General features: G+C 36.8%; 1 protein-coding gene across 3 annotated transcripts in view; it reads right to left on the bottom strand.

Moving 5' to 3' along the window:
* The window catches only part of PDE7B (phosphodiesterase 7B), a 686,767-nt gene that overhangs the window by 46,815 nt on the left and 623,106 nt on the right, over positions 1-16,846 (bottom strand). For all 3 annotated transcript variants that reach the window (XM_063812658.1, XM_003311504.6, XM_001157383.8), the window contains 2 exons: positions 2,471-2,622; positions 790-853 (listed from right to left, as the gene is read on the bottom strand). In XM_063812658.1, the coding sequence (XP_063668728.1) occupies positions 790-853; positions 2,471-2,622 (216 nt within the window). The remainder of the gene's footprint in view (positions 1-789; positions 854-2,470; positions 2,623-16,846) is intronic.

Below are 16,846 nucleotides of genomic sequence, written 5' to 3'. Positions count from 1 at the left end.
TTTTCTTTCCACACGGTAAAGGTCCATTTCGTGGTCTTAAGCTATATTTCTCTCAACTGCATATTGTTTGCCAAGTAATAGAATGATGAGAAAACCACATATAATGACTTAAAAGAGACCTATCAACATCAGCATTAAATGTGATGTCTTTCATTGGCTCTCAAAGCTCATCAGCATTTGTTTAATGGCCAGATAAAAATGTAATAGGTTTTTTATTATTTTCTTAAGGAAGGTCTTTATAGGCACAAAAACTTAAGAAGTGACACCAGTGAAGATGTTTACTTTTCCCTTTGGCTGCAGCCTAAGCTTTTATATTCTTTCCTCAGCAATTGTTTTCTTCTGATGATGTCAAACACATTTGAGCAATACCCGCAACAGGGCAGACTTAGCTCACTTAATAAAACTGCATAAGCACCCTGCCCTGTAAAAGTCAGGGCTGATCAGATGTGCTTTTGTTTCTAGCTTTCATCAACTAACAATGAACTCCCTACTTCTGGATGTGGCCAAAATATTCTGCAAGAAAAGAATCTAATCTGTGGTTTCTAAATTCCTCTGGGATGATCAAGGTCACAAGGAAACTGTCTTAAGATTCTAAGGTCAAATTCAGTCCTTATTCTTCATCTGAGTTGATTTTCCCTTACCCCGGTCCTTCTTCAGTAGCTGTAGGTTTATGAAAATGGGGAAAGAAGGAAAAAGGAATAGCAGTGTTTAAAAATAAATTTTGTTTTTCATGAAATTAATCCCACTTTATGGTGTATATTTTAGTGAGAATTCTTTTGGGTAACTTACCATTTGTCAAGCGATCAAACAAGAAAATGTCAAAATCCCACATTCCCACTTTGGAGAGCATATGCTGAAAAGGCAAACAAAAAACAGCACGCAAATGAATCACACTGGAGACTCAAACATTTACTTTGGGATATAGTGGATTAAACAATTAAAAGTTGAAAATCCTAGCATACTACCATCTAGTGCAAATGAATGGTTTCCCTATGTCCTACAATAAAATCCAAATGCCTCAGTGTGACACAAAAAAGACCGTCACAACACATCAGAACAATGAAGGGATATTAGGTTATTTTTGAGGTTTAGATTGCGTGAGACTTTTACCTAACTCACACAATATTAAAGACAGCCCTAGGACTTGGCCTGTGATAGCTGGACTTCCAGCCCTCTGTCCTTTCCACATCTCACACCACCTTTCTTGAGAGGTGGCTGCTTAGAGGAGAGACACCGCCAAGAGTGCTCTGTCAGTGACATTCCAGGGCTGGGGAAGTTAAGGCTTGTTCTCCTCTCAACAAACAAGCAAACATTCAAAAATTTCCCAATCTCAGACCTTAAGCTGTTAGGAATGATTTTTTTATCCTTTTGGAGGCCTAATATTGGGAATTAGCTCTTTTGACATTACTTGCTGTTCATTTTCTAATGGCATATATTAGTTGCCTGCCTGCCTGCCTTCCTTCCTTCCTTCCCTCCCTCCCACCCTCCTCTCTCCCTTTCCTTTCCTTTCCTCCTTTTTCCTTTCCTTCTTTCTTTCCTTTCCTTCTTTCTTTCATTTCTTTCTTTCTTTTCTTTTCTTTTCTTTCCTTCTTTCTTTTCTTTCCTTCTTTCTTTCTGAGACCTGGTCTCACTCTGTACCCCAGGCTGGAGTACAGTAGCATCATCATACCTCATTGCAGCCTCAACCTCCTGAGCTTAAGCAATCCTGCTGCCTCGGCCTCTCAAAGTACTGGGATTTACAGGCATGAGGCACTGTGCTTTGCCAGTGGTATATATTTCATAATAGTATATAAATAGTATAATATCACTTAGCATGCAAGCTGTAAAATCTATCTTCGACTTCTGTTTAAACTGGAGCATTTATTGCTGAAATTTAAATTCCTTTGGCAGTTTGGGGTAGACATAACCTGAACACTTTTTTCAGATGGTCACACATTAATTTCCACCCTCAGTCAGATCAGTGTATTACAAAAGTAATTGTAGAGTTATTAAAATGTATTCAAATGAATTAAAAATTATGAAAAGGAAAATGCAGTGCATCAATAGCCTAAAGTAGAATTAAGAGCTGATAGTGATTGGGTTATTTTTTAGTGTAGCTGTTACAATGAGCTAATTTAATAAATTAAAAAATTTAGTTATTCCCTCATTAGTAATCTGCCGGTCCAAAATTTTGCTTTACTTAGTATCGTGCAAATATGTTTTGTACCTTTATAAAAATGAAAATGGCTAGTATGTGTTAGGCATGGGTATATTAAGCACATAAACATGGTTTACTTCGTGCACCTCATAAGGGGGATGTTTCTGTTAATTTCATTTTCTATTAGAGGAACAAGTCCAGATGTATGGAATAATGAGCTCAGGGTCACAGAGCTCCTCAGAGGCAGAGTAGGACTCCAACACCAGTGCTATCAGCTGAGGCACATGCTCTTGGCCACTGGCCTGCTGTGAGGAGATGGGGCAGTCAGCTTACCCTTGCTTGTCCAAGGTAGTCTTCATCCAGCAGGTGCAGAGGGGCTTGTGGTATAATTCCACGAAGCAGCCTTGATGCATGGAAGTATCTTTGAAAGCTTAATAGTCTTTTCACCTTTTTCTTGGTGCCAATCTCCCCTGAGTATGTTGTACCTGTGGAAAGTCATCAAGTCAAGAAATTTATATATTTAAAAGAGAGCCAATTTTCTCCACTCTGTAAAAATAAATGTATTAAAAGAAGAGAAATTTAAAAGATGCTTTCTATACTTTTAAAAATATGGTCTATTGAACTCTACATTTGAAATGTTTCATGAACATACCTGATATTTGTTTTTTTTTTTAATTTTTACTTATTTATTTTTTGAGACTGGGTCTCACACTGTCATCCAGTCTGGAGTGCAGTGGTGCAATCTTGGCTCACTTCAACCTCTGCTTCCTGGGCTCAAGTGATCCTCCCACCTCAGCCTCCTGAGTAGATGGTACTACAGGCATGTGCCACCATGCCTAGCTAATATTTATATTTTTTGTAGGGACAAGTTTTTGCCATGTTGCCCAGGCTCATCTTGAACTCCTGAGCTCAAGCTATGTGCCCACCTTGGCCTCCCAAAGTGCTGGGATTATAGGAGAGAGCCACTGCACCCGGCCTAACTAATATTTCTTATATATTACATTTACTAAAATGTCAAGGTGTTTCAGAATGTAATTTTGGAAGGCCATGAAATATATGAATTAAGAATTTCATTTTCTTGTTAATGATGCTGGTATGCTAAGTGAAATTCACACACTTCTGCCTGCATTTGAAATGAGCAGTTATTCTTTTTCTACTATAGCAGAATTGAGACTCAAACATTTAGGCCAAGTTCTCATCCCACACTCTCACTTGTATGATGAATTTTTCCACCTGAATTAGAAGGGTTGTAAATACACCAGTTTACACACGAGGAAATGGTTTCTAATATTCCAGGAACATCATTGGCAAAGGAATCAATAATCTTGCACAAAAAGTGACCTGGATGCCCCTGACAAGAAGCAGAGAGTGTTTACTTTCTAATGGTGTATTCTCTCTTACTGGTTGCCATAAAAATCTAATCTTGCCAGTAGAGATATTTTAATACTCATTTCACATGTGCCTTTCAAAACTTGAGTGTTGACATCACAGTGATTGTCCAGAAATACCCCAAACACATTATTTGAATGTCTGTCAAGATATTTCTTATCTCAGCTGAAATTATATGAATCACTCTAAGGCCACATTAGTGACGTCTGCTGCCAATTTTGAATGTAGAGTCAGTTTAACAGTCTAGTAGAAAATATACGGCTCATATGTAAAGTAATTTTGGCTTCTGTCCTACCTTCTCCCATCTCCCCCTTTCCTCTGTGGAACTCAAAAATCACAACAGATGGCAGAGGCAGAGGAAACAATGGGTGCTCCCGGATGGCAGTGAGTGACCAAAATCAGTTTGTTATTTAGGCTGCATTATGCTTGCAAAGGCATAATTCAAGGGCAGGCTATAGGTGGACCAGGTCTGGAGTGGTTCAGTTTTACACATGTTGTATTTAGACATCTATCAGAGATTCAGGTGAAGATGCTAAGTAGAAATAAATGGATATAAAATCCAGAGCTTGAGGGAGAAGACTGGGCTTGAGATAAAAACTTGAAAGTTGTCAGATGACATTACCTAGGGAGTAAGTATAGATACAGATGAGAAAAGGATCAAAAAGTCCTGAGTTCTAGACTCTACCTTGACTTTAGATGGGTTTAGAGAAAAGTAGGGAAAATTAAAGAGGACTGGGAAGTATTCCATGAGGACAGAGGAAAGCCAAGAGAGCATCATTTCCTAGAAGCTTCATGAAGATTGTATTGCTGGGAGGAAGATGCGATCATTAAAATTAAATGCTGCTAATGGGTCAGGTACCATGAAGACTGAGAGTTGGCCATGAACTATTCACAGTACTTGAGCACATTTTATTGTGTGCCTAGAAGCAGCAACACTCTAGAAGTGCCTAGAAGTAGCAACGAGCACTTCTAGCACCCAGATTCTGGTTTTTAAATATGACTTTTTGCTAATAGGAACCAGATTTATCTTGGTGAAATGGCCAATTCTAGGGCAGGGATGGAAAATGTATCAGATGAACTGTAGCATCTTGTTATACTAGAGAATAAGGGGGAGCTCAAAAAATGATGGAATCATTTAAAAATGACAGAAGTGACAACATCAAGGGATCTCTCTGAGAAAATACGGGAAATTTGAGTCTCAAAATGAATAATGAAAGAATGGATTATAAACCATTGGCTGAAGTAAGAACCAATGAGTTCATACAGGTGATAAGGTAAATAAGTAAAATAAGGAAAAGTGAAATCTCTTCCTTGTAGAATGTGCCAACTGATAAATGTAGAAGAAATAATAGAGCTGGAAAATTACCATTTTGCAGCCAATATGGTAATGACTGATTCAGGCCAGAATCATTAATGGATACTAAAATTATTAAATGAAAGTTTAAAAAGCAATGGGGTAATTACCCAATATCAAAGCATTTACCCACAGAAGACTTATTAATTGGAGAAGAAAAAAATGGGTAGTTTTTAGTGGAAAAATGTGGAGGGGGCATCATCTTCCCTAAGTAATCCAAGTTAATGCCACCAGAAACTGACATCATGCTCTTCCTAATGTAATGCACTGAGGATACAACCTCACACATATTGTGTTCCTGCCCCAAATGCACATCTGATTCTAATAAAGAGGAAACATTAGAAAAAATTGTTGAAGGACACTTCACAAAACAATCAGCCTGTGCTCTCTTAAAAAATGTCAATATCATGAAAGACAAAGACAGCCTTAGGTATTGTTTCATAATAATGAATACCAGAGACAGTGCACTAAATGCAATGCATGACCCTTAACTGGATTCTGTATCAGAAAAAATGTCATAAATGACATTATTAGCACAATTTTGGATATGGATTTATGCATGAGACAGTATTTATAAATATTTTAATACTCATTTCACATGTGCCTTTCAAAACTTGAATGTTGACATCACAGTGATTGTCCAGAAATACCCCAAACACACTGTTTGAATGTCTGATAATTGAAGTGTGGTTACAAAAGAATGCCTTCATTCTTAGAAAATACATGCTGAAATATTTAGTGATAAAGTAGCATATGTACAATAAAGTGTTAAGCAAAAATGTATGCAGTAAGGCAAAGATTGCAAAATATAACAAATGGTGCATATGGAGAAAGAGTATATGAGTATTCTTGCAGATTTTTGATAAATTGAAGTTATTTTATGATAAAAAGTTTAAGAAGAGAAAAAATGTGAAGAAGAAGTTTGAAACAATATCAAGTGTAGACCACTCTTTTAAGGAGTTTTGCTACATAGGAAAGTAAAGAAATGTAGTGATAGCTCTATATAGAATGAAATCAATTATTCAATAAATAAATTATTCCTATGTTATGTATAAGGAAAATCTAAAAGAAAATATAGATGATCTTTTCCTTTTTTTCATATTCTATAAAATTCCCCCATCTCAAAATACTAAAAGAAAATGTCTTATGTAGCTGAGAGTATACCTATATTTATATAATAAACTCAGAAGCAAGTAAAATAGCCCTGAATGATGGAAATATGCCACAAATGTAGCAAATTGAAATGATGGATTACTTCTTAAACTTCCCTTTAGTTTTCCAAGTAGTGTAGCACTTTAGGAAGATTCATAGTTAAGATAATGACATTGAAATTAAGTGACATATCCTAAGTGTAGATGATAGGAAATAATGGTTACTATTCACTAACTTTGACTAAAATATTACTAAACTAATGATGCCATGAGCTGGAGATACTAAGTTTAGATCTGTTTTTATCTTTACAACAAAGAAGAAAACAGCATGATTCCTTACCTATTTTTTTTCACCTAGAGTCAAATGAATAATAGTAACATTAGTTCAGCAACATGACAGAATGCAGACCTCTTTGGATCTTTATTTAAATTTTTGATATATTGTTTCTCATGACTTTTTTTGGTTTTAATTTTGATTTTTAAAAATATTACATTAAGATATGATACATTGTGATCACCAAGTTATTTGGTATTCCCCTAAATTTTAAGTAAGGCTAGTGCCTCATTCCCCTGACTCTAGCCTGTCTTGCATTTTTTTTTTAAATAAAAAAAATATAATAGACATGGGGGTATCACTGTGTTGCCAGGGCTGATGATCCTGGGCTTAAGTGATCCTCCTGCCTAGGCCTACCATAAATATTGGGATTATAAGTGTGAGCTACCATACTGGGCCAGTCTTTGAAACATAAACTCAGATGGTGTTTAAAAAACCCCAGTAATTAAATACTTTACAGACAAGCAAATGCTGAGAGATTTTGTCACCACCAGGCCTGCCCTAAAAGAGCTCCTGAAGGAAGCACTAAACATGGAAAGGAACAACCAGTACCAGCCACTGCAAAAACATGCCAAATTGTAAAGACCATTGAGGGCAGGAAGAAACTGCATCAACTAACCGGCAAAATGACCAGCTAACATCATAATGACAGGATCAAATTCACACATAACAATATTAACCTTAAATGTAAATAGGCTAAATGCTCCAATTAAAAGACACAGACTGGCAAATTGGATAAAGAGTCAAGACCCATCAGTGTGCTGTATTCAGGAAACCCATCTCATGTGCAGAGACACACATAGGCTCAAAATAAAGGGATGGAGGAAGATCTACCAAGAAAATGGAAAACAAAAAAAGGCAGGGGTTGCAATCCTAGTCTCTGATAAAACAGACTTTAAACCAACAAAGATCAAAAGAGACAAAGAAAGCCATTACATAATGGTAAAGGGATCAATTCAACAAGAAGAGCTAACTATCCTAAATATATATGCACCCAATACAGGAGCACCCAGATTCATAAAGCAAGTCCTGAGTGACCTACAAAGAGACTTAGGCTCCCACACAATAATAATGGGAGACTTTAACACCCCACTGTCAACATTAGATCAGCGAGACAGAAAGTTAACAAGGATATCCAGGAACTGAACTCAGCTCTGCACCAAGAGGACCTAATAGACATCTACAGAACTCTCCATCCCAAATCAACAGAATATACATTCTTCTCAGCACCACACCACACCTATTCCAAAATTGACCACATACTTGGAAGTAAAGCACTCCTCAGCAAATGTAAAAGAACAGAAATTATAACAAACTGTCTCTCAGACCACAGTGCAATCAAACTAGAACTCAGGATTAAGAAACTCACTCAAAACCGCTCAACTACATGGAAACTGAACAACCTGCTCCTGAATGACTACTGGGTACGTAACGAAATGAAGGCAGAAATAAAGATGTTCTTTGAAACCAGTGAGAACAAAGACACAACACACCAGAATCTCTGGGACACAGTCAAAGCAGTGTGTAGAGGGAAATTTATAGCACTAAATGCCCACAAGAGAAAGCAGAAAAGATCTAAAACTGATACCCTAACATCACAATTAAAAGAACTAGAGAAGCAAGAGCAAACACACACAAAAGCTAGCAGAAGGCAAGAAATAACTAAGATCAGAGCAGAACTGAAGGAAACAGAGATACAAAAAACCCTTCAAAAAATCAATGAATCCAGAAGCTGGTTTTTTGAAAAGATCAACAAAATTGATAGACTGCTAGCAAGACTAATAAGAAAAGAGAGAAGAATCAAATAGACACAATCAAAAAATGATAAAGGGGATATCAGCACCGATCCCACAGAAATACAAACTACCATCAGAGAATACTATAAACACCTGTATGCAAATAAACTAGAAAATCTAGAAGAAATGGATAAATTCCTCGACACATACACCCTCTCAAGACTAAACCAGGAAGAAGTTGAATCTCTGAATAGACCAATAACAGGATCTGAAATTGAGGCAATAATTAATAGCTTACAAACCAAAAAAAGTCCAGGACCAGATGGATTCACAGCCAAATTCTACCACAGGTACGAGGAGGAGCTGGTACCATTCCTTCTGAAACTATTCCAATCAATAGAAAAAGAGGGAATCCTCCCTAACTCATTTTATGAGGCCAGCATCATCCTGATACCAAAGCCTGGCAGAAACACAACAAAAAAAGAGAATTTTAGACCAATATCCCTGATGAACATCAATGCAAATATCCTCAATAAAATACTGGCAAACCCAATCCAGCAGCACATCAAAAAGCTTCTCCACCATGATCAAGTGGGCTTCATCCCTGGGATGCAAGGCTGGTTCAACATACGCAAATCAATAAAGGTAATCCAGCATATAAACAGAACCAAAGACAAAAACTACATGATTATCTCAATAGATGCAGAAAAGGCCTTTGACAAAATTCAACAACTCTTCATGCTAAAAACTCTCAATAAATTAGGTATTGATGGGACGTATCTTAAAATAATAAGAGCTATCTATGACAAACCCACAGCTAATATCATACTGAATGGGCAAAAACTGGAAGCATTTCCTTTGAAAACTGGCACAATACAGGGATGCCCTCTCTCACCACTCCTATTCAACATAGTGTTGGAAGTTCTGGCCAGGACAATCAGGCAGGAGAAGGAAATAAAGGGTATTCAATTAGGAAAAGAGGAAGTCAAATTGTCCCTCTTTGCAGATGACATGATTGTATATCTAGAAAACCCCATTGTCTCAGCCCAAAGTCTCCTTAAGCTGATAGGCAACTTCAGCAAAGTCTCAGGATACAAAATCATTGAGCAAAAATCACAAGCATTCTTATACACCAATAACAGACAAACAGCCACATCATGAGTGAACTCCCATTCACAATTGCTTCAAAGAGAACAAAATACCTAGGAATCCAACTTACAAGGGATGTGAAGGACCTCTTCAAGGAGAACTACAAACCAAAATAAAAGAGGATACAAACAATGGAAGAACATTCCATGCTCTAGGGTAGGAAGAATCAATATCGTGAAAATGGCCATACTGCCCAAGGTAATTTATAGATTCAATGCCATCGCCATCAAGCTATCAATGACTTTCTTCATAGAATTGGAAAAAACTACTTTAAAGTTCATATGGAACCAAAAAAGAGCCTGCATTACCAAGTCAATCCTAAGCCAAAAGAACAAAGCTGGAGGCATCATGCTACCTGACTTCAAACTATACTGCAAGGCTACAGTAACCAAAACAGCAAGGTACTGGTACCAAAACAGAGATACAGACCAATGGAACAGAACAGAGCCCTCAGAAATAATGCTGCATATCTACAACTCTCTGGTCTTTGACAAACCTGACAAAAACAAGAAATGGGGAAACGATTCCCTATTTAATAAATGCTACTGGGAAAAGTGGCTAGCCATATGTAGAAAGCTGAAACTGGATCCCTTCCTTATACCTCATACAAAAATCAATTCAAGATAGATTAAAGACTTAAATGTTAGACTTAAAACCATAAAAACCCTAGAAGAAAACCTAGGCAATACCATTCAGGACATAGGCATGGGAAGGACTTCATGTCTAAAACACCAAAAGCAATGGCAACAAAAGCCAAAATTGACCAATGGGATCCAATTAAACTAAAGAGCTTCTGCACAACAAAAGAAACTACCATCAGAGTGAACAGGCAACCTACAGAATGGGAGAAAATTTTTGCAATCTACTCATCTGACAAAGGGCTAATATCCAGAATCTACAATGAACTCCAACAAATTTACAAGAAAAAAACAAACAACCCCATCAACAAGTGGGCGAAGGATATGAACAGACACTTCTCAAAAGAAGACATTTATGCAGCCAAAAGACACGTGAAAAAATGCTCATCATCACTGGCCATCAGAGAAATGCAAATCAAAACCACAATGAGATACCATCTCACACCAGTTAGAATGGTGATCGTTAAAAGTCAGGAAACAACAGGTACTGGAGAGGATGTGGAGAAATAGGAACACTTTTACACTGTTGGTGGGACTGTAAACTAGTTCAACCATTGTGGAAGTCAGTGTGGCGATTCCTCAAGGATCTAGAACTAGAAATACCATTTGACCCAGCCATCCCATTACTGGGTATATACCCAAAGGATTATAAATCATGCTGCTCTAAAGACACATGCACACGTATGTTTACTGCAGCACTATTCACAATAGCAAAGACTTGGAACCAACCCAAATGTCCAACAATGATCGACTGGATTAAGAAAATGTGGCACATATACACCACGGAATACTATGCAGCCATAAAAAATGATGAGTTCATGTCCTTTGTAGGGACATGGATGAAGCTGGAAGCCATCATTCTCAGCAAACTATTGCAAGGACAAAAAACCAAACACTGCATGTTCTCACTCATAGGTGGGAATTGAACAACGAGAACACATGGACACAGGAGGGCGAACATCACACACTGGGGCCTGTTGTGGCGTCGGGGGAAGGGGGAGGGATAGCATTAGGAGATATGCCTAATGTTAAATGATGAGTTAATGGGTGCAGCACACCAACATGGCACATGTATACATATGTAACAAACCTGCACATCGTGCACATGTACCCTAAAACTTAAAGTGTAATAAAAAACAGCCAAAAAAATCCAGTAATTAAATAAAGCTAGCCAACAAATCTTTTCATAGTTAATTTTCTATGATGCCTTGTAGGTTAAAACATGTAGCATATAATGTCTTTCCCCATAAAAATGTTCAAAGTTTTTGAATGAATTGGTCATCATGATGTGTATTCTTTATTTGTGTACTTTCAAACCTGCCCTCTCAGATGGGCAAGTAGATATCTGACAAGTTGCAGTGTTAACTGGTGGCCAATATTTTCTGAAATAGCAAGGCAGGCCATGACTACTCCATTTAACTTCTCTCTGGGTTATCCTTTAATTAGCAAGCAAATGATTCAGAAGCAATGCTACATAGCCATTTGCGAAAACAATAGCACTTAACTTTCTTATTTGAGGACATACATAAAGCTAACCAGAAAAAAAGTCCTCAAGGTAGCTTTCTAAAGGGGAAGAACGTGCAACAATCCAAGAAAAAATAAGTTTATTTAAACTAACATTAATAACTTATCGAGTGTTATTTAGGGAGCAATTTGTGTTTTGTGAGATAAAGAAAAACGAAGATATAAGAAGCTGAAGATGGCAGGAAAAAAACTCATATAACAATCTGAATAAAGCATCCTCTGTATAATAGTACAAGGTCCTGGTTTTTGAAGTATTTAAATGTGTTAATCAATTATTGATAAAGATCTGATATATGTGTTTCCAAAAGGACTCCCAGTGCATAGCTACCATATTTACTTTGATAATGTATTGATATGTATTTGATATGATATGATAATGTATTTGATATGTATTTCTGGGTAGAAACGTAAATGATGAGCTAAGCTAAATCTTACAGATAGCTCGCTAAATTCCTCTTGTAAAAATCTGGGGAATGTTAACAGTGTGCCTGGTAATAAAATGCTAGGTTTATTTAAGACCCTTATACAATTTTACAAATCATTACTTAAAGGCATTTACAGTTATCCTAATGCACCTTTGTTTGGATTTTATTGTTTTATGGTTTCCAAATTCTCATTTGGAATAGTTATAAAAAGGTGTTCCAGAATGTTTCATTGCCTAATCCATGTGAGCATTGACCCGAACTGTGAAATTCATTTTCTGTTCACTTTTCTTTTGTAAATATCACAGATATCTACATATTAACACATTTTTGCACTACTTTGGTGCTAATTTTAGGAATACAAAGTTTGTATTGGCACTGCTGGTACAGTAATTTTTAAATTTTACAAGTTGGGGTTGGCTTAAATGCAAAAATATGTTAATAAAAATTATTTTCATTTATGAGTACCTTCTTTATGGAATAGTCTCTGTATAGGGGCTGATTAATTTTGGTACCAGGAGAAACCTTAAATCTAGAATAAATATCTGAGATTTAAGAAAGCTGTAAATATATCCATATTATAAGGCTGTTTCTGTCAACTGTATATCTGGTTCCCTGAAATAGGTCTATGTCAACTGTTTCCAGAAGTCGAGTAGTGACTAACTGGTGCAGAAGTAGCTCAGGTGATACTGAGAACAAAGAAAGCCTTTGTGTTGAAGTGAGCAGAGCTGACTGTTAAGCACCCATGGAGATCCAACTACATAAACCTAATATTAGCACTTTCGAGCATCAGTCCAACTGAACCTCTTAATAATGTGTTATTAAGCCCTACTTTGATAATTATTGAGCTAGTAATTCTAATAAAATTTCTTGCTTGGTTAGTGGCTATTCATAGGCTTTGTTTATCTTCCTTTTTTAGGAATTTTTTTTTTAAGTGACAGTCTTGCTATGCTGCCCAGGCTGGAGTGTGGTGGCTATTCACAGGTGTGCAATCATAGTGTACTACAACCTCAAACTCCTGCCCTAAAAACAGTCCTCCTGCCTCAGCCTCCAGGGTAGCTGGGATTATACATATGTACCACTACACCCAACTGTTACAGGATTTTTCATATGTCTTGTACTACAGTTATTGGTGAACAACTATTACACCCCAAAGTCAGAAACCATTTAATCAACCTTTCTGACCCTTGGTATCTAGTGTATAATAATCTTACATGTAATGGAAACAGTAAAAATTTGTTGATTAAATTTGAATAAATTCTCTTCATTTACAGAAATATCACTGTTAAATGCTCTTTTTGAACAATAAGCCAATTTGTTAAGTGGAGATGCTAAAACTTATACATACACATTGTAATCATTTTCTGAGTCAACCTCAAAATGGAGTTCCAGGGTCCAGGCCCTCTTGCCACTGCCACTGTCCTTTGCTTTTTTTTTTTCATTATTTATTTTATTTTCACTTCTTATAATTGTTTTATTTTTAATTTTTGTGGGTACATAGTAGGTATATACATATTTATGGGGTACATGAGGTGTTTTGATAACGGGCATGCAATGTGTAATATGACATCATGGAAAATGGGGTATCAATACCTTCAACCATTCATCCTTTCTGTTACAAAGAATCCAGTTATACTCTTTTAGTTATTTTTTCAATGTACAATTATTATTGACCCTAGTCACCCTCTTTGTCCTTTGCTTGTTTTGACTTTTGCTGTAACACTCAGTTGTGCCTCGTATGGTTGCAAAGTTCACTCTTATTCACATATCTGACTTTCTTATTATGCTGTAAGGTTTTGGAGACCAGATTTCTGTTAAATTTTCTTTGAATTTCCACAAAGTCCTGCAGGTTGTAGGTGTGAAATACATGTTGATGGAATTAAATTACTTTCCTGATGTGTGTGCTCTCATCTAAGTTCAAGAATGCTGAACTCTGGAGAAATCAGGGTGAAATTCTAGTTTTCAATATGCAGCTTTAAAAAACAGGAGAAACTGTTAATTAGTTTGACAGTGTCCTGAAGCAGAAGTAGCAGATTTACAGCACAGCTCTTTCACTCTTTCACACATTCTACTAGTTCAGGGTTCAGGATCCCTGTAAAATTAAAAGGTTAGTGTTGTCTAGGATGACAATTTTCTTGAAAGCATACATGAGGATTTTAAGATTGAAGTAACCTAGCCTAAGATGCAGTTGCCCTGTAAAAATAATTTTTATATAGACTACTTTAAGAAATTAAAAAAAATTTAAAGAGGTTGTGTGTAGAAAACAGTGTTGAGTCATTTCCAGAACTTACAGTATGGACTTTGACGACGTGCTAAGGATGTCATTCTCTGGATGAGACCAGTGCTCCCTTCAATGTATTAAACACTTTGATTCACTTTCACGTGCTTTTAGCAAATTTCATAACTTAGACTTGGTTGTAATGACTTCAGTATTCAAATCATCCCTTTCACAGTTTAGCATCTCTAGACATTAAAGTTTCATTTATTCATAAAATAGCTGCCAGAAAACCTTTTAAAATAAAATACTATGACTCCCCCAGTCTTTCAGAAATCACCAGTGGTCATAAGAGGCCATATTTGCTTATTTCTTACTGTGTCTATTCTCAGTGGTCGGAAAATGATGGGTAGAAACTGATGACAACAAAATATATTATTTGGCCCTTAACATCATCAAGTGTGGAGATTTCCTCACATGGGTGGACCTATTTTTAAGACAAAGTCATTATAAATGACTTTGAAATTCTGAGCAACTTAAGATAAAAACAAATTTCTTAACATTTAGGGCATTTGCTAGGCTTAGTTTTTAATAGAAAAGAAGATGAGTTGTAACTATTAGAAAACAAAAACACATACAACAAAACATCTACAACAATAATAAAACCACCAAAAAGAGGAAAAAAGTAAGAAAGGGAGAAAAAACCTAAACCAAAATAAAGCAAACCATCATCTTAAAATTTAATTTGAAGTTGGAAAATCTGTTTGAGCTTAAAGGAACTCAAAAGTTATTTTAAGTTCTCCAAACTCAGGTCTTGAATAGAATGTATTAAAGCCTTATGTCATTAGCTCTTCTGTGTACAAAAAATACTCACGACTTCTTGATGGCTGTCACTAGAAGAAGAGCTTTGTTTCAACATTGCCACCAAGTGGGAGGAGGAGGGGGAGGAATAGGAAAGTCTTCTTTAAGGCAGAGTGAAATTGTTTCTCTCACTCTCCTTTTTAACATGCTTATTTTTTTTCAATTGCCATTTTTCCTTTATGTTCTTGACAGTGAAGGGAAAACCAACATGGCTGATTTGAGTCATGGAATAGAATGAGCTCCTTCCTAGCTGACTGTCTGCATCCCTGCTGCATGGCTTGTAGGTGTTCAAGAGGATCAAATGCTTGTCTCCTTAACCATGCAACACACGGATTTTTGGCAAAATCTGCCGTTTTTAGTCAATTTTTTTTTTTTTTTTTTTTTTTTTGCCTACCATAAACTCCATCCCAACGAATGGGTTGAATCTCTGACATCCGGGGTTCAGGGTTGGTTGGAAAACTATTGTTTCCTTTTTGTAAGGAGGGGAAAAAAGGCTTTAAAAGTAAGCTCTTAAGCTTCTCTGGGCAATCGAAACATTTTTCAAAATCCCAGTTTGAATGAAATTTAAATGAATTAGTAAGAAGCAGATCAAGTTTCCTCAGTCCTAAAGAAGAAATACATGCCAGGCGCAATGTGGTTTTATTGAACCCTCCGCTTCTCAGAGTTTGAAATGTTATAGCAAATCCAGAGTTTTGAGGGCAACGGTTTGTGGTGAGCAAATTGAAGTGACCAAACTTTCAGTTGATTCTAAGTCTCCAGAGGTTAAAAACTGCTGCATTAACTCTCTAGTTCTCAGCATACATTTAAAGCAAGTGTGGTCTTTTATCTGGGAGATATGTTTGGACTGTCAAATTTGACTGCAAAAGTTCCAGATGTGTGCCATAACGTACTACAACTGCTTCTCTCCTTTCAGTCTCTCTGCTAGTTTACTCCCTGTCCCAGGATATTGGATTAACCCCTCTGAGGGCCTTTAGTCATCCCTTTCAATCTATCTCACCTACCACCAACGGATTTGTTCCTCAGGCACAACTCCTACCATGTCAGCCCCCTGCTCCAAGTCCTTCAATGGCCCCCACAATGTCTCCTTAATTTATATTATTTATTCTGACATTCGTGGCCCTCCACAATATGAGGCCAACTTACTTTTCCATTTTTATCTCCCAAAAGTACCCTGCAGATAAACAGATCTCTGCTTTTGCTGTTTTTATGCCACATCCCCCAGAGTTTTCTGTTTCTATCTGGATTCCCACATTCCTTCTCAATTGAATATTCTCCCCACCTGTTGAAATGCCATCTGTCCTTCGGCAGCCCACCTCAAGTATTTCCTCCTGGGCTCCTGGTCAGAGGCATTCGGCTCTCCTCCTAGTATTGCAGTAACTTAGCTCACTTGCTATGTGGCAGATGCTGCACACTGCTGTAAACCCTGTTAGGCTAGGACCATGTCTTACCTATTATTATTATGGTGCCTAGCTTACCGAAAAGGTGTTTACCGAAAGAAGGAATGAAGGAATGAGATGACTATTTATTGAAGTGTAAGCTGTTCTTCTGTCTATTGTAGTACATTATCTGGCTCATGATAGGTGCTACCGTGTAATTGTTGAATTGAAGTAATTGTCCAGAACAAGCAAGATTCATTCATCTAACACATCAGATAACAGGGATGATCCCCTGTGTAGAAGAACTTGAACCTCTATTTCTTTTCTGAATTTGTTGGATTTTCCTAAATGATTATAAGTGCATCTTTAGAATGATGGTAGATTAGTACTAACTTTACTCATCGGTAGAGGCCTAGATAGAAACTTTGATCTCTAAAAACTTCCAGAAAGAAAACCTTTATGCTTTTTTTTTTTTGGCAGCCCCTTCTTGTTTTATTATTATTATTATTATTATACTTTAAGTTTTAGGGTACATGTGCACAATGTGCAGGTTAGTTACA

The sequence above is a fragment of the Pan troglodytes genome, chromosome 5, assembly GCF_028858775.2.
Source record: "Pan troglodytes isolate AG18354 chromosome 5, NHGRI_mPanTro3-v2.0_pri, whole genome shotgun sequence".
Lineage (NCBI taxonomy): Eukaryota > Metazoa > Chordata > Mammalia > Primates > Hominidae > Pan > Pan troglodytes.
Note: the sequence above shows the minus strand (reverse complement) of the source record. Positions and strands in the feature narration are given on the sequence as shown.